The sequence below is a fragment of the Podarcis filfolensis genome (assembly GCF_964270895.1).
Source record: "Podarcis filfolensis genome assembly, chromosome: 9".
Lineage (NCBI taxonomy): Eukaryota > Metazoa > Chordata > Lepidosauria > Squamata > Lacertidae > Podarcis > Podarcis filfolensis.
The window spans coordinates 49,113,316-49,135,734 of record NC_139610.1 but is presented as its reverse complement, the minus strand read 5'-3'; the positions used below and the strand labels follow the sequence as shown (position 1 = coordinate 49,135,734).

The window sequence follows — 22,419 nt, the reverse complement described above, 5'->3', positions numbered from 1 at the left end:
CTTTGGTAATACCTTTAAAATGCAGTCAGCAATTCTGTAAAGGAAAAGGTGCATATTGACAGAAAATGCAGAAAGATTCATTTTCAGGGACAAAAGTGGACTGGAACCAGAGTGCTGCGGGTACAGACACACACAGTCCAACTCCTAATGCAAACTGCAAGAGCAATCAGTGGAATGGATCAGGACTACACTCCAGAATGCAGAAAACACAGAATCCCAACAAACAGTAGTAGCAACTAACAACCAAGGCAGGCAGGAATTCCTGCACCCACCCACACCTGATGGCTATCCTTTCTTGTTGAATAAAATAGTTCACTTTCCAACTCAGACGGGTATTTATTGTGGCATCGCTTTTTGCAGCATCTATGCAAATTATTGGTGCTGAAATGCCAGCCCATATCCTCACCCCCGTTGAATGTGGATTTACCCTTTCTAGGGAAATTCAATTATTATTATTACTATTATTTTTTTTTAAAAAAACACCTGTTGTCAAATTCAATGACTCCATTTCGATAACCCATTTACAACATGGAGCCCCCATGTGAAAACACCCTGCCCAGTCTTATGAGGAGACAACTCTTGGCAGCCTTATTTTCTCTCTCCCCTGCTAGCCTTTTAAGCTTTTCGACCTGGAGCCCAACCAAGTGGCATCCCCTTTAACCAGACTCTCCCTCGACGGCAGTCAACAGTTCCTGGTCCTGTTGCCTTGCCACCGTCTCCTCGGGAGTAGGAGAAAGAGCCCCTCTCTCTCATAAATCCAGGAAAGCTGATCCGGGTCGCTTTGTCGCCCAGGAGCCAGAGGAAGAGAAATCCCAATACTTTGATCCCCAACCCTCCGACGGAGATCAACCGCGGATCCCTTCCCGTCCAAAACTGGGGGCGCCCCCGAATCCCTAGTTGACCTAACCCACGGGGAGGACGGCTAGGGTAGGGGGGGCGTCGGACTTACATGCTGCCCAGCATCGGCGAGGGCGGGTAGCAGCCGTAGGTTTCCCGGTGGGTTTTCACCGCCTGCTGCTGCTGCTGCTGGAGGGGCTCCAGCCCCCCATTGACTCCCCTCCAGCCCCGGCTGGAGCGCTGCTGCTCCGCTTCGGGCGCCCCATCGTCCTCCCCGTCGTCGCCTCCTTGCTGCTGCTGGAGGGGGAAGGTCACTCGGCTGCCCTGCTCCTTGGTCCTCTTGCCCTTGCTGGACATGCTGGCGTGGACCCGCGGCCGCCGCGATGCTGCTCTGCAGGCGCCGCCGCCCGCCCTTTCGGGAGCTACTTACTGGCTGGTGCCGGGCAAAGGAAGAGGGCGGGCGGCAGGCAAGCGCTGGCCAGCCAGGGAACACCCGCGCAGCTCGAAGGGGCGGCGGAGCTCTTCGCCAATCAAGGCGAGAGGCTCCCTCCCGCCTTCCCTCGCCAGGCGGCTGCCCTGGATGCTGTTGCTGCTGCGGCTGCTGCTGCTGCTGCTAGTCGGAGAGGCAAGCATCTGAGCGTGGACCGAGGGAAGGGAAGGCACTCCAAGCGGCGGAAGCCGGCCGGCCGCTCTGCCTCCTCTCTCCTTTTCATTATCTCGTGCTAGGACAGGCTCATTACTCAGGCAGGCAGGCAAGGAGGGAGGGAGGGACGGAGAGAGGTAAGTCAGCAAGCATTTGAGAGCATCAGTCCTTTAGCAAGCAGAGCAGAGGGAGGAGGGAAGGGGGAAAGGAGGAGAAGAAGTGTAGCCACTTTGTTGACAGGCCAGAAAAAAGGGGGGAGCACATCTCTCGCCCCCAGTTGATGCTGGGGCGTTTGAGATCCACAGGGCGCTGCTCTAAGAGATGCAACTGCAGGTGCATCTCGGCTGCTCTAGGTTAAGTGCTCTCCTCCAAGTGGAGCAAAACTCACTCCGAGGCTTTAATGAGTGTTAATGGGAACAGATCACCCGCGTGCTTGTCGAGGATGCCAGCTTCCAGGGCGATATAAATACGCCGTCATCTGCTGCCAACAGCAAGGTCCTTCTGCATTCTGCTCGGGACGGAGGAATAAGTGGGCAGAAATCTGACCTCAGAAATGGCAGTATTAAAAATTATAAAAATAAAGTGGGATATCATTTTAATTTCCCCACAGCAGTGCGCTACTGCTGATCATAGATGGCCGTTCTTAACAAAGGAACTTCAAAGGGAAACGCCAGAATGAAACTGGAACTGAAGAAGTTCCAGTGCTCCCCCCCCCCCAAAAAAAATTCTGGGTACTCTCGTTTTGACTCAAGAAAATCACCATTTTATAGTTCAAATCGAAGAAAATAAATACAGCAAATGGATAAAAGTACAAAGATTCACAAAATGTTTAGGGGTATGTGTACCCCCACATACCGCCATGGAAAAAACCACAGAGAAGTTCATTTCCATCATTTTTGGCCAGAATAGCAATAATGGTTTATTATTATTATTATTCCACAGCATGTGTGAATTAGCTTACCAATGCTGGGATGTCAATTTACCTTAGTGAATATCCACTGTAATTATTTTACATACATTTTAGCTTTAATGTTATAGTAGTCACAGTGTGTACTTTTTGCATTGCATTTCCCTTCTAAGTTATTGCTTACAGTTCCTCCCTTCCGCAACTCTCATAGATACAGATATATCTATCTCAAACCTTTATTGGCATACATACAAGATTCCAGTAGGCTTCAGTACAATACAACCACTCATCAAAAACGTGCATCTAACACTTAAGTTAATGTTGTATAACACTCACGAATCCTCATTGCGTGTTGCAGAAACCTGACTGCTATCTCCATCTTATCCCCATGACCAATTTAGGGTAACATTTCATACATCTGAGTGAAGTGCACTCTAATCTACAAAATCTTATGCCATAATCTGTGTTAGTCTTTAAGGGGCCATATCCCTGTTGTTTTTACTGTTTACACAGTGTGTAGAAGGCAATAATAATAATGGCTTTTGTGTGTAATGGCTAATTTAAGCGTGATTCACAAGAAAGAAGGTTGAGTTTCTTTCAGGCTTGTCGTTAAAAGGATCTCCGAGCCTGTATTTTAAGCGGGTGCTCAGGAGAACATTAGAAATGTAAGATAGAAAGTGGGAAAATGCGGTTCTAACCAGAGAGAAAGAGAGAGCATGAATGTGCCAGTGTTGCGCAATGGTTTGAGGATCGGACAAGGACCTGGGAGACTAAGGGTCAGCTCTGCCCTTGTCCATGAAGCTCATTGGGTGACTTTGGGCCAGTCACTGCCTCCCATCCCAGGCTTCCTTAACCTCAGCCCTCCAGATGTTTTGAGACTACAATTCCCATCATCCCTGACCACTGGTCCTGCTAGCTAGGAATCATGGGACTTGTAGGCCAAAAACATCTGGAGGGCCGAGATTGAGGAAGCCTGTCCCAGCCCAACCTACCTCACAGGGTGGTTGTGGGGATTGACTGAGGGAGAGGGAGTAGCATGTATATAGGGGTGTATATATATAATTATGTATATGGATCCAGTTACAGAAAGGTAGCCGTGTTGGTCTGCCATACTCAAAACAAACAAACAAACAAATTTCTTTCCAGTAGCACCTTAAAGACCAACTAAGTTAGTTCTTGGTATGAGCTTTCGTGTGCATGCACACTTCTTCAGATACACTACTTCAGATACACTATGTATATGGATATCACAAAATTATTTAAAACAGAATCCTCAAAGTTTCCACTCATGGAATAGTCCAAATCCCTTCATTGCCCCCACTTTGTGGAGCAGCACCACCACCACTGCATCTGCAACTTGGCTGCTCATGTTGACTGTGGCAGGATGGGGCAGTGGGCAGAGGACTATCGGGTCTGATCTCAATGGCAGCTCCAGGTTGGCACAGTGATTGGGTCCAGATTAGGCCCAATGCTGAAGTGTGATGGCAATGAGAACAGCTAGGGAGCTTGTGGACCCTCAGATAGCTCATCCCACCCTCTGGTGGGCCTCTGGTGGTGAAGAACCCACCAGCCTGCTACCGACCCAAAGAGAAATTTCCACTGAATTTCTCTCTCTCTCCCTCACACACACACCAGCTTGTCATAGGCGGCGTTTGGACTGCTCTGTATTTTATTACTTAATGTTATAATAAGTAATATTGGTTTCCCCTGCATATTTACTTGTCTTTGACAAAATTACAACCAAATGCTACATTTGTAGACTATGGAAAATTAAAGGAGTATAGCTCCTTTAATACAATAGTCATCTTCCTCCTGTTTGAAAAGCTCATCGTGCTGTATTGTACAAGATTATGAGCAAAAAATTCTTGTAATTGTAAGAAGAACTGAATGTTTTCATATGCCATTGTTGCCAGTGCTTAATTCAATGCTCACTGCTACAGTCCTCCTGAAGGCAGTGGAGGGCTGACTAAAGGCAAATCTCTTGCTGAATCCCCAACTGATTTCAAAAAGATATATATTGTATTTACACCTTGTTATAGTTGATCACTATAACCCATAACAAATGCATACGCAGCCTTCTGGTTCATTCCTTCATGTAGTTAGCCCCCAAAGTTCACATTACTGTACTATACTGTATGGCTTTCCTTGATGCAGTGGTTCCTAGTCTCTTTTTCCAAGCAAATCACAGCCTTATGGTCACGCTTGGGAATCCAAAGGGTGCACTTCCTGAGACGGAAGAGCACACAGTCTCCAACAACTGACAGAACAATTATATGTGCTTGTTTTTCAATAATTATTCATAATATGTGAGTGAGTAAGTAAATGAATTGCTTACTTCCATGGGATCTGATGACCCGATACATCATTAAACAACAGACTGAAGTTCTGGCTCCAAAACACATATTCTCGTATATCTGGCTGTTAATACTTGCAGAAATGTTCAGAATGCCAGCATACTAGCAAGGTGGTAAAATGGGAAAGGTGATAATTCAGTAGCAGTGAAAATGTTTTCCATGCAAAAAGCCCCAGGTTTACTCCCCGGCATCTCCAGATAGTTCTGGAAGACACCCCTGTATGAAACCCTGGAGAGCCACTGTCAGGGTAGACCAGTGTTGAGTGAAGCTCCATCCTGTGGGCATAATGAGGTCAAATGGACATCGTACATGACATCTGTCATGAACTGGCAGGACAGCGGTGAGGGGTGTAGCTAGGACTGGGACACACCTATGCAAGCTGGGGATGGGGACGGAGAGATTGGTCTAGGAAGCACTTACAGTAACAGAGGATGATGAGATGTGGTCAGTACACAGAACTAGAGCTGCAGGACCCATCTCCAGAGCCAGAGGAGTCCCTGTCTCCATGGACATGGCAGGCTCTGAGGCATAAGGAGCAGCAGGAGGGGTGCTCCAGGAGGCTGAGGCAGGTAAGGGCCCACAGCCCAACTCCCTAGCTTGCTAGATATGGCTCACTAGTGCTGGAAGGAGGTATTTGATGTCTCAGCTGAAGTAGGCTTAGAACAGGTGGGGGTCACATGCCTTGTCAAGCCCAGATGCTGCAATCAGCATGCAAAGGACAAAAGGGAAGCAGAGGTTCAGGGCTGTGTTTACTCAGCACTCCATGTTGATGAGCCTTGACTTGGTCTTTCCTTGGGCTTTCAATCCCTTGCATTAGCACAGAACATTTGAACTGCAGTCCAGGACATATCTGAAACGGGGGAATAGCATTCTAAAGCCAGAATAAATTTGTCCTGCAGCAAAAGGATGGGAAAAAACCAAGGAACAGGAAAAAAAATATCCCAGATCATCTGGCAAATCATCCTCAATGTGCTTTTAAGAGCTGTGTGATTAGTAGTACCTTAGAATATACCAGCAGTGCAGACTAGATCCACAAATCCAGAACAGGATGCTAAAGATGATAATATAATTATTAGTCCTCTCCACACTCCACTTTGCTTATACATTAATTTTACCTTTTCTATGTTCTACTTCCCTGTTTCAAATACCAGAGGAGAAAAATCTGAACTTATCCTTCAAAACAACTGCTTAAAACTACAATAGTATATGCACTTACTTGGAACTAAATCCTACTAGAGTTAGTGAAACTTACTTCTGAGTGAGTATGATTTGGATTTTACAGAGTACTTCCAACTTTCAGTGCTCCCCCAGACCCACAAAATTGGTTTACTGCATAACTCTAACTCTTGGCACCAAGTCAGCTCCGGAAATATCCAGCATTTTGTAGCCAGTGTTTACGGAACATTTTTTACAAGCAATATCCTGGATGAGTTTGAAGATGTGCTTCCAATCTGCACAATGTGAAATGTGCTAAGAAAAAGTACAATAGGGTGGATGAACAGAGAGCTCAAGGGATTAGTGCTAGGATATGTGGGAGCATGAATCTTTCTTCTTTATACCTCCCGTATCCCCACTGTGATATCTGAGTGGCCATCAGGTCAACCATGGGCTAGGCCAGTTATTGTTTTTCTGCTGGCTTTTTAAGGACTTCAGAGAAATAATTCCACCATGGTGGCTATGCAGTGTCACAATGACAGGTACCCACTTTGTTGTAGCCAACTTTTCCTGAAACTGCTAAGTACTGTATGCTATGAAAACAACACCTCAGGAATACTTGGGTTCTGCATATTCCATCCTGTACTATCAAGATGGCACTTTCCAGAAATATTATAAAGTAAAGATAATATACAAAAAACAGTCTATGGGTTTTCTTTTCAGCTGAGCAACATCTTGTTCACCTGATCATTGCTTAGATAAGAAAGACAGATGTTGCTGTACAGAATTCCCTGAGTAATAACAAATGAGATAGTTGGCATAAATAATGGGGCCTGATAGACTTAATTGCCAAAGCTGCTGTTAGAGTAATCTTTCAACAGGCATACTTATTTTGGGTAGGTTTTAAGCCATGGGTAATTTATGTCTCAGCAGGAACAGCAGTTTTAAAAGAATCTCTCTTTCTTATCAGCAAAGCAGCTGTATCAGAGACAAGTATAGTTTGGTAAAACTGGATTAACAAAAAAGAGTTTGTTTATAGAAAACCACCACTTCTGGTGGAATTGTTCTCCCCCTTAAACTAAGAGAAGTATAGTCAGTCACACTGACATTTCCTACTGAGGCAACTTATCTGACAAATGACAACCCTGAAATGGAGTGAGGCTGCTAAAGATAAAGCAATAGCAACTTTGCTGGAATTCTGGTCAAAAACAAGGATGTCAGTTTTTTCTAACTATTTCCTTTTTCAGTTTCTGTTAGCAATTTAGTAATTGAAAGAGCTATATACCATTTCAGCTGAAATATGAATTTCATGTTGCCTATGGCATGAGGCATTCAGGTAGGGCTGGTCCAAGGTATTTTGTTGCTTGAGGCTAACGAGAAGCTGCACCTCTCCCCATTCAGTTCACAGAAGCTGACTAGACTGGTGGTTGAATCGGGTCATACCTGCACCATAAGTTTTAAATCACTATGATACCACTTTAACCATCATGTCTTTTGCCAAAGAATCATGGGAACTGTAATTTGTTAAGGGTCCTGAGAGTTGTTTGGAGACCCATATTACCTTCATAGTGATAATCTGAGTATCTTAACAACCAAAACCTTTTCCTAGGGAATTCTTGGAATTGTAGCTATTTGAGGGAAATGTGAGTCTTCTAATATCTCTCAAAGTGTTTAAAAAACTACAGATCCCAAGATTCTTTGGGGGGAAGCCATGACTATTAAGGTGATATAACAGTGCTTTAATTGTATGGTGGCACTATGTCAACAGTTGCAATGGGATAGTGTCTTACAACGTATCTGAGGACAGCAGGTTAATTTAAGGGGCATATGAGAGGCCTGCAACACACTTAGTTTTGATACTTAACAGTAGGAAATGGTTAGGGGTTGCTTAGAAGGAGCAACAGCTTCCGCTGCCCCCCACCAAGCATTTGCGGTAATTGCCTCACTCTGCCTAATGGTAGGGCTGACTGTTCACTCAGCCATTCTGGAAACCAGAGACCCTTAAGTTACAAATTAAATTCAAAGTCATGATGAATAAATGAGGAATGTTGCAAAGCATATAAAGCTTTAGTTAATTAGTAATGATTTTCCTCCACAGCAAACAACTCAGCCCAAATAAATTTGCAGAAGGTTTAATCACACTGTAATTGGGAAGTCAGACATTGAGTTAGAGAGAGATGCACAACGGAATGGATACAGTGGTGACAATAAATTAATAACAGTAATTAAAGACTGCTTATTATGCAAGGAAAATCAAAACACAGTGTTCTCTCTTCATAATGATCAGTATTTTGTTTTAGCTATGTGCAAATTGCTATCATTATATGTTTTAACTTAGGCATGCACATTGCCTGCAATACAGTGAGTGTTTTAAGAAACTGGGCATTAGCCAGTGAAAATTAAGATGAATAATACACATCATACATTGTGACATATTGTCACAAATAGCCACAAATTATAGGAGTGAATTTGATAAATATAGTGGGAGTGGCGGGGAGAGAGAGCACAATCTCTTACTGATTTTCTAACACAGGTTAAAAATTAAAATGGGGGTTGTTTTAATCTACTTTATGAAATAAAGGTGATTTCCTGGTTGGTACCTCAGTAAATGAGCTGCTTGCAAATTGGCCACTACAGGTTTTCCCAAAAGAAGTAGCTCTACTCAGATCAAATTAGACACAGTTAATCATTTAGAAGACTCTGACCATCCTAAATGTTTGAATGATACCGTATTTTTCGCACCATAGGGCGCACCGGACCATAGGGCGCACCCAGTTTTTTTGGGGGGAAATAAAGGGGAAAAATTATTTCCCCCCCAGGCGCGGGGCTGGGGCGGGGGAAGCTCGAGCTTCCCCCGACCCCAGCCCCCAAACAGGCAGCTCTCTGCAAGCCGTGGGAGCGCTCCCGCTGTTTGCGGAGAGGTCCGCGAAGCCTGGGCGCGCTGATCTCAGCGCGCGCAGGCTTCGGCATGCTGGCAACTCTCCGCAAGCAGCGGGAGCGCTCCCGCTGTTTGCGGAGAGGTCCGCGAAGCCTGGGCGCGCTGATCTCAGCGCGCGCAGGCTTCGGCATGCTGGCAACTCTCCGCAAGCAGCGGGAGCGCTCCCGCTGTTTGCGGAGAGGTCCGCGAAGCCTGGGCGCGCTGATCTCAGCGCCCGCAGGCTTCGGCATGCTGGCAACTCTCCGCAAGCAGCGGGAGCGCTCCCGCTGTTTGCGGAGAGGTCCGCGAAGCCTGGGCGCGCTGATCTCAGCGCGCGCAGGCTTCGGCATGCAGGCAAGTCTCCGCAAGCAGCGGGAGCGCTCCCGCTGCTTGCGGAGAGGTCCGCGAAGCCTGGACGCGCGGAGTTCAGCGCGCGCAGGCTTCGGCATGCAGGCAAGTCTCCGCAAGCAGCGGGAGCCCAGCGCTGGGCTCCCGCTGCTTGCAGAGAGGTGTGCGAAGCCTGGAGAGCGTGAGGGGTCGGTGCGCACCGACCTCTCTCACTCTCCAGGCTTCAGCAAAAGCCTGCATTCGCACCATAGGACGCACACACATTTCCCCTTCATTTTTGGAGGGGAAAAAGTGCGTCCTATGGTGCGAAAAATACGGTAATTAGGAGTTAGAGTCTGCTGTAAAGACTTTGACATACATTGATTCAGTTTCATTTCTTACCTATTTCAAGGGCCCATATAAGTTATAAATATACACATCAAACCTAATCTGACAAGAGTTCATAAAACTATCATCTCCTCCCAAAATAATCCACCTAGAAATGATAATGGTGCATTGCTTTGGATTATGTGGATTATTCATAATGGGGATAATTCATCCTTTTATTTGTTTCATGGCAAAAATAGTGCTTTAGCAAGGGCAATATGCTGTACTATTCTCTACCCATTCTCTGCCATTGTTTTCCCAATATAGTTTGTAGTCTTTTCATCCATTTACTTTGTAGTGTGTCTCCTTCTTGGAAATAGTTGCATGGGTGATCCCAACCGATAAGGGATCCCACAGTGAACCGAATGGTGTCACAACTAATATGTAGGGCTACGTGCTGACATCACTGACAGCAAACAAAGCATCCTTCAGGAAACATTGCCTTAATTCTCAATGGCCAAACACCTTTGCATTCTTTTGATGCAGCACCCTGAAAAATGGCTCAGAGGAGCATGCTTTGTAATGCTGCCAGAAATGCATGCCAAAAAAATGGCCCCCTTTTGACTCAACTCTAATATTGGCTACAGTACATTCTCTCAGTAGCTGATGCAAACAGAAAAGTTTGGCATTACTGAAAGGTTCACAATCACATGTTATGTGAGGGGAAAATCCTGGCTGCACTCAGAAGCTTTCAGAGATTAAGCATGGAGTTAATATCATTCACGAGTAATTTATCACTTATACAATGGAATATTTCTTATGAAATGTCCAACCGCAGAACCATTATCTTCACAAATTAAGTCATTGGCCATCGGGCTGGAGAATTCTTTTTTCTTTTCTTCTTAGAGTCTTCTTCTTACACGAGCCATCAAATAAGCCTTTCAGAAATCTATTTTCAGTCTCCTGTGGTACTAATTCCTACGTAGCAAACCTTTTTGTGTGAGGGAAGGTGCTGTGTCATCTGTTCTGATGCACAGAAATGGAAAGGATTAATTGCAAATGACACTGTCTCTGGGGAGCTCTTGTTGGATAAGTGTGCTCTCTCTGTCATGATTTTGGCTTCTCTTTTCTCTGTCTTTCCCCAATCTCAAGTGTAATTACAATACTTGCAGGAGATTAAAAAAAAACACCCACAGAGATTCACTTTTTATTACAAAGAAGGCTCCATGAAAATGGTGTGCTAAATGCACATATTGTCAGGAAATAAAAAACCAGGCCCTAGAATCTAAGAGCTCGTATACATTAATATTTAAACTCCTGTGAAATACAACCAGAATTAGAGTTTTTCCACACTGTATGTACTCAGCCAGACACCTTTCCAAATACATTTCGGCTAATTACCCTGATTTATTCTTCATGACGTTGCTTGAGAAGCTCACTTGAAAGACAAGTGTATAAAATGGCAGTTCATATTTTCCTGCTTAATTACTGGGGGTGAGAGCTGTCCAGAAAACAAGGTGGAAATGACACAAATGTGAGAATTTGACAAGAGTCAAGAGTGAGCTGAGCTCCTGTGTTGCTTAAACTCAAGAACAAGCTTTCGTTGAAAGCTTTGATGGGGTGCCCAGCCTTTGCTATAAACCTATCCTCTCCTGTGTTTAAGAGGAACTTGCAGATCCAGTGGGTAATCTTGCAGCTGGATCACCCCTGACCATTGGCTACAGATATTTATGGTCATGGTAGCACACAGTTTGACATTACCCTGGCTCAAAACCATCTGTGGGCTCAAATATTGACATTAACAAAGATAGGTGCACAATTAAGAGCCTGAACTGTGAAGGCCATGGAGGCAGTTCTATAAAAACTTTTAAAATATGGGCTTATTTATATAATTTTTACCCAACTCTTCAGCCAAGAAAAGGCACTCAGAGCAGCTCCCAGTTCATTAAAAAAATAGTCAGGCTTACAACTTAAAAATGCATGTCACAAAAGCAACGTGGGTTGTTAGGTAGTTGCAGGGGGGAAATGAACAAACTCAGGTGTAGGTTATTAATGAACTTGCCACATGACCTATTCTGTTATATGTTTAAGAGGATTCTGTGGATCTGCCTGGATCACATGCAGTTCCTTTTTTGGGGATCATCTTTGATCATTGACTACAGATCTCTAAAGTACCACACAGGTTGACATTGCCTAAGCCCTTGATGACTCTTCTTGTAAATGTTAATCAGTCATGAAATGAGTTATCCTATTAGCTATGGTTTTCCCAGTAGTGATATATGGAAGTGAGAGCTGGACCATAAAGAAGGCTGATCGCCAAAGAATTGATGCTTTTGAATTATGGTGCTGGAGAAGACTCTTGAGAGTCCCATGGACTGCAAGAAGATCAAACCTATCCATTCTTCAGGAAATCAGCCCTGAGTGCTCACTGGTAGGACAGATCCTGAAGCTAAGGCTCCAATACTTTGGCCACCTCACGAGAAGAGAAGACTCCCTGGAAAAGACCCTGATGTTGGGAAAGATGGAGGGCACAAGGAGAAGGGGACGACAGAGGACGAGATGGTTGGACAGTGTTCTCGAAGCTACCAGCATGAGTTTGACCAAGCTGCAGGAGGCAGTGGAAGACAGGAGTGCCTGGCGTGCTCTGGTCCATGGGGTCACGAAGAGTCGGACACGACTAAATGACTGAACAGCAACAACATTCGCATAGAGCCAGTGCTCTGTAGTACTAGTTTCCTTCCTTTTATATACCAGTACTCATATATACCAAAAACTCATACAAGAATACAACATGGACTCTTATTTATTTATTTATTTATTTATTTATTTATTTATTTATTCCTATAAAACATCCTGTTGATGCCATGGTCAATGGTTTCAAAAGCCGCTAAGAGATCACGTAAGAAACTGGGTCACAGCCCCACCCTGCCTTTCTTTTGATAAAGGTCATCCATGGGGGTGACTGACGCCAATTCAGTTTCCTAGCCGAGCCTAAACCCAGACTGAAATGGGTCAAGGTATTCTTACCAGTAGCAAAAGAGAGTCCAATATGGCAATAAGTAATACATATTAGAGTTTCGAAAGAAAACTCCTACTTCACACAAGAAGATTTCCACAAAGCCTGCTAAAACCTGGAAGGGCTAATTTATAAACATCACCCGTCCCTTTCAGCCCTCAGATAAGCTGTACTTTTGCTATTCACTGTAATTCTTAAACTAATGTTATTCTGGAGCTACTGCTGTTCGAATTGCAGGGTGCATCACCAACATGTCACTTTAAAGGACCACAACATTTGCCTGCTCAGGCTGACACCAAGATAACCTGTAATTTGCTACGGCAACCTGTACTAAAGAGAGCAGGGAAACTCCACATCCATCTCCTGTAATTTGCTATGGCAACCCACAGTAAAAGGGGGGGGAGAGACTCCATTCATTTGTTTGTTTTAAACTCTATTAAGCATGTTTGGGAATATTCCAGCTTTTCTCTTGCTGCTTTTGGTTTAGCCCCGGTTATGCCATGCTTCATCACGCAAGTGATCCATCATGTGCAACATCCTCTACTCTAGCGTTTACAGCCTGCTTAAAGAGCTATAAAGATAACAGTCAGGGTTAGAACCTGCATATTTTGGTACAACACAGTGTATTCTGGTATTAACCCATAGAAGCCTGGATCTGTGTCTCCTGCTCCTCTTTATATGCCAGGCAATGTGTAATTAAAAAAGAGAAAGAGGGTGTGATTTGCAATCAAATGTTGACCTGTGGAGTGTTCCCTTTCAGGATTCCAGTCAGCCCATTACACCCACTTCCAGGATATTCTATTCTACTTCCATTTCTACCTGCTTGCCAGTTTCCTATCCCTAACCCCTGCCTCCTGCAGCCTGCCAGCATTCTATGGCCACTGTTTTTGTCCTCCTCCCTTAAGGTCCCCCCCCCCCCAAAATTTGGTTTTTATGCACTTTTGCAAACCTTCTCCCAAGCTGGCTGGTACAGGTAACCCCCCCCCCCCTTGTATGTGGATTGGACCATTATGGCTACTCTAGGACAGGCACTCAGATTTGAAAGTGCTATTGGTATATAAATAAGATTCAACAGTTGCACTTATCCATTTACGAATACCTTTTTGTTTGTTTCTAAAAATCCCTGGGCAGCACGGGGCACTGCCTGCTAGTGGATATATAAATAAGATTGCATGGGAGCAGCAATTGCTGGTGTTGGCTTATTTGTCCCATGTTCAGAGTGGAAATCAGTTCAACGATGCCATCAATATTTGCTGTTGCTTTCAGTCTGCAAGTTATATGTAACTATATGTATCCGGAGACATGATTTCCCTCTAATTTGCACTGTGTTTCCTTTGCATTGAAATGAATGGTATAGAATACTGTAATGATAATGTATTAGAGGGCATAATTAATAACACAGAATGTTGACACAGCAGACAGAAACAGCACTGCTTGCAGTAAATACAACGTGGAAGAGAAATTAATGTCTTCTTGCATACCCCATCACACAATAAGTTTCCCTGTCCAGTTCCACTTCATAATTCCTTCCTCCTTGCATAAATGGCTACAAGCTTAATCCATGTGTTGTAATTTGGAGCATCTTTGACTCGTACCATAGCTATATAGGTTGAAATCTTCTTTTCATCCCAGTTTGAACAACATCAAACTTCATTCAGTGCAACTGTCTTTATGATTTGTCTGGATAAGACAGGTGAGAATACTTCAAAATCCCCCATCTCTGATGCAATAATTACTTTCCTCCCCTCCCGATTCTGCACTTGAATACTGGCTTTAGGTCCAGTATGCTTTCTTGATCCACCAGCTGTTTGAAACACTCCACATTCTCCACAAAGGAATGCCTATGAGAACTGTGACTTACCTTGTGAATCTAATCTTTTACAGATTGGGTCCAGAATGAACAGCAGATTTGAATAATTGTTTCATATTAGATGGGTATTGAATTCTGAGAAGGTAAAATCCACTGGGCATGGAAAGCTGATGGGTACGGCTCTCCGAAATCCATCAAAATAAAGAATTTTTAAAATGTAAACTTCCTGATGTTATGAACAGCTTTCAGCATGGTTTACCATGGAAAACCAGCATGCATATAAACAGTGGTGGTAGTGGTGATATTGCCTCAATGTATTGTGGAAAATGTAGTTTGATTAGAAATAATTTGTCAAAATAATACTAAAGTTGCATATCCAAGTATACAGTATTTATCTAGCTGGCAAGTCTCACGGAACTTGAGAGTCCACTGAGTTGCAGTGGTTAGAGCACTGGACTAATATTGAGAAGGCCCAGGTTCAAATCCTCCCCCAGCCATGGAACTTACTGGGTCGGTTGTTCTTTCTCAGGGTTGTTGAGAGGATAAAGTAGGGGTGGGCACAGAGAAGCATGCCTGTAAGGTAAAGGGACCCCTGACCATTAGGTCCAGTTGTGACCGACTCTAGGGTTGCGGCGCTCATCTCGATTTATTGGCCGAGGGAGCAGCTTCCAGGTCATGTGGCCAGCATGACTAAGCCGCTTCTGGCAAACCAGAGCAGTGCACAGAAATGCCTTTTACCTTCCCGCTGGAGCGGTACTTATTTATCTACTTGCACTTTGACGTGCTTTCGAACTGCTAGGTTGGCAGGAAGAGGGACCGAGCAACGGGAGCTCACCCCGTCACGGGGATTTGAACCGCCGACCTTCTGATCGGCAAGTCCTAGGCTCTGTGGTTTAACCCACAGCGCCACCCGCTTCCCTTAACCATGCCTGTAACCTAGAGCTATTTGGAGGAAAAGTGGGATAGAAATAAATGCAGTATGTACATAATGCTGCAGAACTTCCTCCTGAATGCTCAAGACAAAGATCGAATCAACACTTTCATCCATTTTAAAACGCAGTTAACTTGTGAGTGGGCAGGACTGGATCTGCTCTTTGCATGATATTAAATTGTGACTTCTTAGCTTGTCAAGTACTGAAGGCTTATCTTTTTCGGTGTCATTTTAAACACATCACCAGCAGCATTGCATATGTTTTGAGCGCCTTGCGTGGGCATTGTTAGGGCACTTGACAGCTTCCCTTGCTCGCCACACAGTAAGGCACTTCTAGAGGGAGCATGTTAACAGCACGACATGAAGAGCTAAGCCTGGGGGCAAAACCCATCTACACCCTCACACACCTGATAAGAATATGACAATTTAAATGGTTTCAGTTCCCCAGTAAGCAAAACAGCACAGTGCCATTGCAAATTAGCCACAGTTGGAAGATAAATTCCAGTATCAGGCACAAATACACCGGCTAGCAACTATGTGCTGTGAGAAAATACATAGTTAAATAGGGACAGTTTGAAATCCCTGTGATTCCATGAGTCCTAGGGGAAGGGCTGTAGCTCAGTGATAGAGCATCTACATTGCACAGAAAGGTGCCAGATTCAGTCCCCAGCCTCCCCAGATAGGACTGGGAGAAACCCTTGGAGAGCCACTGCCAGTCAGTGCAGACAGTATTGAGCTAGATAGACCCATGGTCTGACTTGGAGCAAGGCAGAGATTCCTATGTTCCTACGAACTGCTAAACAGACTTGTGAAATATTTCTAAACTCAGAGGTGTGGGAGCAGTTTCTGAGCTTCAGATTTTAATCCTGCTGTGCAGCCTTATACAGTGCAATGCTACAGGTGTCTACTAAGAAGTAAGTCCCGTTGAACTCAATAGGGTTTCTCAACTGGAGCATTGAACGAGAGCACTTCTCACGGCAATGTTTTCCTGCAGATCCCATTTGTCTATCTAATCATATTAGTAGGTCATTAGCTGTGGCTGGAAAACCAAAAACTGCATGTTTTTCTAAGATAAGCCACTCTTGCAAACCCTGCTACATGTAATATTCTGCACAACATCCTCTAGAAAGCAGATGTAATGCTTTGACAATGAGATACTCTACAAATAACTTATAGTGCTTAGTATCTGCAGGATTCAGATTCTCCTTTTTAAGTAGGAATAGTTGCCATTGTTTTAGTTCTTTTATTGATGCTATGAACACATTTTCCAGGAGAGATGTATTGTCCAATCAGCATTTTAATACTGTTATTATAGCTCAGATCCATTTTTTAAATGTGCTCATTGGTGCAAATGTATGCACAGATGAATGGTCTTACGTTTCTGCCTACAATTCCTAAAACAATACTTCCACCAAAGTCGCCTGAGCCTTAAGCTTTTATGACTACTATCTGTTTTTTGAAGTTACTACTCTTTAAGATACCACAAAATGCTTAGCTTTTCCCCCTCTTAAAACGGATTATTTAAAATGTATTAAAATTTTCTTCACTGTGTTTTTAGTAGAATATGAAAAATAGATGTTTCATATATCATAAAACTCATTCTAAAAGGTTTATTTGCAATTAAATGCACTTTTTAAAAATGGCTTTCCAAAGCCTTCTTAGAATTTTCAGATGAGCACTGTATTGTAAAATAGGGCAAGACCAAAAGGTATGCCACTGTGAGAGATCAGAAGGATAGAGAGTGTTGGTGATAAGCCTGAAAACTATAAAGAAAAGGAAAATGGCTGTTCTCTCCGATTGGTGTGATCTGCCAAGAGCTGAATTTTCAAAGAGGGCACCAATTTATAAACTTGTCTCCTGCTGAGATCAAAAGATGACAAACAGGGCTGAATAAAATAAGAGGGGACTGATTGCAAAGCAAACCCAAAAGGTACATTATGACATTCTGGGGCTCAGGCTGTGTCCATATGGGGCTTTTATCTCACACAATGAAAACTCAGCTCCAATTTATGTGTGTGCGCACATTGGTGAAAGCATGTTCAGATGAGCAGTCTAAAGTTTCTGTCCCCAGTTCTTAAAACAGTATTTCCTGTTCACCGTAATGGGTGGTCCTTGATGGGATGGAGCCACACAGTGTGTGTCTTCCCCTCAATTTTTTACAAAGCCACCTGATGTTACCTCCATTACATTATTATTTTTTTAAAGCTGAGCAAGAGTGCAGTCTTTTCTTTACCAATGCAAACACACCTTTTTAAAATATATATATTTTTTAAAAACCAAGAAGTGCTTAAGAGCTAATGCTAGTAGTGTGTATTGTTGTTGGCACCTATGTGTCCCATGAGACAATGGAGTGTACCTCCAGGGGTGAAGTCAAATCACTGCATTAGCAGCAGTGAAGTGACTGCTTCACTGGGGCACAAGCCTGAGCAGTGTGGAACGAGGTTCTAGGCTGCCCAGGTGACAAGACTCCCCTCTCGGCCTCACTGATGTGGTCCAAAGGAAAACAGAGCAATATGCTTGGTACCAGCTTGGCTGCAGGAGTTTCTGGAAGGAGGCGCACAAGGCACCATCCAACTGTCTTAGGAACTCCACTCCGTATTTGTGTAGGGTTTACTCCTTAGCCTTTTCATCTTCTGAAGATATCCTGCAAGGCAGCAGAGCTTTAGGATCAGAGTTTTCCTTCTCCTAGATGGGCTACCTTTCCAGGTTGATGAGCCTCACCTGCCCCTCACTTCCCTCTACAGCACATGCAGAAATCTTCTCCTTGACCGTTGGACCTACTCTTGGTCTCATCCACTCAATCTACTGGTGCTTGTCTTCGCATGCAGGGAATTCACTGAGTCCCTAATTCAGTAGGGTTTGAGACTCATCAGTTACCATCACCTGGTTTAGCTGGCCAGCCCAAGCCATTTCCCAGGGGGTAGTCAGTGTCATATGTTCACAGCTTCTAGGAGCCACAGGTGAGAGCTGAGTGCAGGGTGGGGACCAAAGATGGACAAACTACCCCAGAAGGAGCATGCCCTATGGGGGCATAATACTGCAGAAATGGGGAGCCAGGGGGTGCAGCTTGTGAATTTCATTTAGGGCCCCCTACTTTCCCCTCATAATTCAAATACTGGCAATAATCCAGAAGTAATATGAATTTTTAACATCTTCAATATAAATACCTTCTCATACACTTATCATTTGAAAATACCTAATGGATAAACACTGAGTAGACTAAGCTACAGTTTAGTTTAGAATAAGATTTCGTATCAGCCTCTACTGAGCTTGTTCTATAGTATTGCCTCATGTTGCTGGGTTGCATTAATCCAGAAAAAAAAAATCTCTTTAATATTAGTAGCTTTAACTGCCGAGGATGAATTCAATAACCTTTTAAGCCTGGGTATCTCATTGTTAACTTTTTTATATTCAGTAATAACTTTATTTTGTCTGCAAATAAACTAAACGGGATGACATATTGCTTATCAACGTTTTATGAGGTAGGTGCAAGGAAGAAACTGCCTGGTTAACAATTAATTAGACCAAGATCAAGATGACCTATTTACTGAGCATTCATCGTGATTTGTTTTCACAAGGTTTGTGTACAACATCTGCTGTTAATTGAACATTCATTCTGACTTGTTTGTGTGGAGGTTTTACAACACCACACCAAATGCCTGCCATCCTAAACTTTTCAGTGCAATTTCCCATCACTTTGCTTACCGCAAAAAATCTGGGCAGGAAGATGAGTGCAAAAGCACCAAACCTACTTGAATTGGGTAGCGTAAAATTGCTTATATACGGATCCAACCAACAAAAAAGCAACCGTCTGGAAGCAGCCCAAAATAAATAATCAGAACATTCAATAGTATTTTTTTGTGAAAGGACTATATATGGTGAAAGGGCTATATTTGAATCAGACTTAAAAGCATGTCAGAAAAGAGTTATTGTCAAGATGACCCTACTGGAAATAACTCGAAATGGGAAAGAACAAACCCTAAAACACCATAGCATGTCTGGGACCAGACCTTTACAAAAAGCCCAGCAGTTTCTCCTTGTATTAAATTGAAAGAAAACATTACAATAATATTGGTACCTTACTATGGGTGATCTTTATGCTCAAGAACAGCTCTCCACTCCCTAATGGCAGTTCTCCTGATGCCTATGTCTGGAAATCTCCTCCTGGGGGAACTAATGTGGCAATTGCAGCAATATTTATCCCATGTGGGGAGTCTGTCTCCATTCATTTGTGCTCTGTGTAGTTTTGTTCTGATCCTGCAAGAAAGAATGAGTCATGAGCGTACCAAAAGCTACAACAGGTACCAACTGGCCGTAACAACAGATGGAGCTGAGAGTTCTCCATAGTGCAGGATGCAAGGGGAAAACACTATGGCCATGGATATTTGAGTGCTCTGAACATGCTGTGGTGAAGAGTCTCTGAGAGCTCCATTTTAAGGTATAGTTTGCCTGTCTGCAGCCCCGTGCCTTGTGACTCCAGTTGCAGCTGTGTGGAGCTTGGTTTAGCAATGGCTGCTCAAATTTGAAGTCCTGAGATTAGTAACTGTGGGAATTCTGAGAAGAGCAAGTGTTAGCAATAAGGGATGGGTGAGCAGCAGGCTGTTTATCCTGGAAATGCAATGCTTGTAAAATCATAGTTGTTGGTGACTAATTTCTTTGTCTGTTCCATTTTCACACCAACACTGCTAATAAATTTTACAGATAGCGTTGGCCAAAACACTAGCATAATAGGTCCTTGAAAGATCTTCCAAGTTAATTACATCACTTGAAAAAGACATTCATTGCTTGTTTCTCCAATTCTGGGCATTAACTTTGCACTAAAGAAATATTATGTACTACAAAGCTTTAAAAAAAAAAAAAAGAGGGAGAGAGAAGAAAGAAATGAAGCATTGCAGTCATTACTTCTGTTTCTTGGAACAATTATATTAGGAAGGAAATCTTCAGATAATACCCTAATGATGCAAATACTTCCACCCAGTTCTCAAAAGCATTAAGCATAATGACTACAATATAATGTTTCATAAGGCATTAGCTTATTTACACGTAGCACAAAGAAAAGAATGGAAAATTTGGGTAAGTGAAAACCATTTCTTTTAAATTCTATAACTAAAGACCATATAGAATGTACATGGAAGAATGGAAACAGGTCTTCTGATACATTCAAAAGAAGAGATTTTTTTAAAAAATACTTTTTAAAAAAGCTTCTCTAGACCAAGCCCACCATTGTGTTTTGTGTACTTGTTCCCTGTAATATGTAGTAGTAGTAGTAGTAGTAGTAGTAGTAGTAGTAATAATAATAATAATAATAATGTATCGTTTGTGTATCAAAGAATATGTAGAATTGATGGTAACCCAAAGCATAGGCACAACTGATAGCATAGGCAGTGTCATACCTGAGAAGAATGGGTGAACCCATGTCCTTGGCTATATGAATATTGTGTGTGTGTGTGTGTGTGTGTGTGTGTGTGTGTGTTTTAATTTTCACATTTAAACATTATCATCATATACACCATAACAAACAAATACAATTAAAATAAAAATAGAAAATAGAAAATAAAACATTTTCACACCTTATTAAAGCCATATTTTGGGATTACTCAGGTCCCTTGACTTCCCTCCATTCCCTCCAATTTCCAGTTGTCACCATCCTTTTCTATTATCTCCCAATATTTTGGCCAATTGGCCTCCATATTGGCTCTTTTCCGAGCCTTAGCCTCCAGGGGTGAAAGCCTGCCTGGTCTTTATGGATTATCTCACTTAAAACTTTCTTAAATCTTCGTGCCAAAACATCTGCAAATATTTTGTAATCCACATTTAAAAGGGAGATGGGACGGTAATTCTTGAGTTGTGTCTTTTCAGTTTCTGACTTTGGAATCAATGTGATAAATGCTTCTTTCCACGATTCAGGCGCCTTCTTCCCCTCCATTATTTCATTACTGACCTCCAACAAAGGTTGTATCAAAGGGTTTCCAACAAAGGTTGTATCAAATAATCCTTCAATGTCTTATAGTAGTTAGAGGTCAGTCCATCTGGCCCTGGTGATTTGCCCTGTTTCAGACTCAGGATGGCCTGTTCAATCTCTTGTCGTGTTATTTTGCCATTTAAAATTGTTCTATTTTCTTCTGACAGCTTTGCTAAACCATTTCTCTCCAAAAATTGTGTAATCTCTATTTCATCTTGTGGCCCTTGAGTATATAACTTTTTAAAATACCTCTGGAAGCACTTTCTAATCTCTCCCGGGTTCTGAATGTTCCTTCCTTCAACCTCTAAGTTTGTTACTGTATTTAATCTTTGTCTCCTTTTCAACTGCCAAGCTAGCAGTTTCCCACATTTATTTGCCGATTCAAAAGTTTTTTGTTTCATTGTTTTAATCTTCCATTCTATTTCCTGATTTATCAGCTTGGAATATTGCGCCTGATAAAGTTTAATTTCTCTCAGAATCGGTTGGGACTTCGGGTTAGATCTTAACTTCTTCTCCAACTCTTTGATACTTTCCAGAATTTTATCTTTCTTTTCATTTTGCAGTCTTTTCTTTAAGGAATTCTGTTGGATCAAGAACCCTCTCATCACAGCTTTACTTGCATCCCAGATAGTTCTTTTTTCCACCGTAGTGTTCAAATTAATCTCAAAATAGTCCTTTAAGGTTTTTTGGGCCTTCTTTACAAATCTTTGATCTCTAAACAGGCCATCATTCATCTTCCATCTAAAGGAGCCGATTGGGATCAATGTCATATCCATTCTCAAGGCGTTATGGTCGGAGCATGTTTTGGGGCAGATTTCCACCTTCCTCACCTTAGGTGCCAGACTTCTAGTTATCCATATTTGGTCGATTCGTGTCCAAGTCAGTTGAGCTTCAGAAAAGAATGTTCCTTCTCTTCCCAAGGGGTTTCTAACTCTCCAGATGTCAACCCAGTCCATATTGTCAGTCATTTCAAAAAAGGTCTTAGGTAGTCTTCCCTCTTTAGTAATGTTCTGGTTCTGTGACTTATCCATATTTGTTGATACGACCCCATTCATGTCCCCCATCATGATGACGTTGTTGTAATCCAGATAGTCCAGCATGATCTCGTGCAACTTCTTATAAAAATCCGATTTTCCTTCATTTGGAGCATAAATTCCTAATATCAAAATTTTTTCTCCTTGATACTGTATTTCTATTGCGAGGATTCTTCCACTTTCGTCTTTAAAGAGAAAT

At 42.9% G+C, this 22,419-nt stretch overlaps 1 protein-coding gene across 1 annotated transcript in view; it reads right to left on the bottom strand.

Moving 5' to 3' along the window:
* Window positions 1-1,636, bottom strand: part of TRPC3 (transient receptor potential cation channel subfamily C member 3) — a 70,094-nt gene extending 68,458 nt beyond the window's left edge. The window contains exon 1 of the mRNA XM_083571137.1: window positions 950-1,636. Within this exon, the coding sequence (XP_083427263.1) occupies window positions 950-1,194 (245 nt within the window). The 5' untranslated portion in view covers window positions 1,195-1,636. The remainder of the gene's footprint in view (window positions 1-949) is intronic.
* Window positions 1,637-22,419: the final 20,783 nt, after the last annotated feature.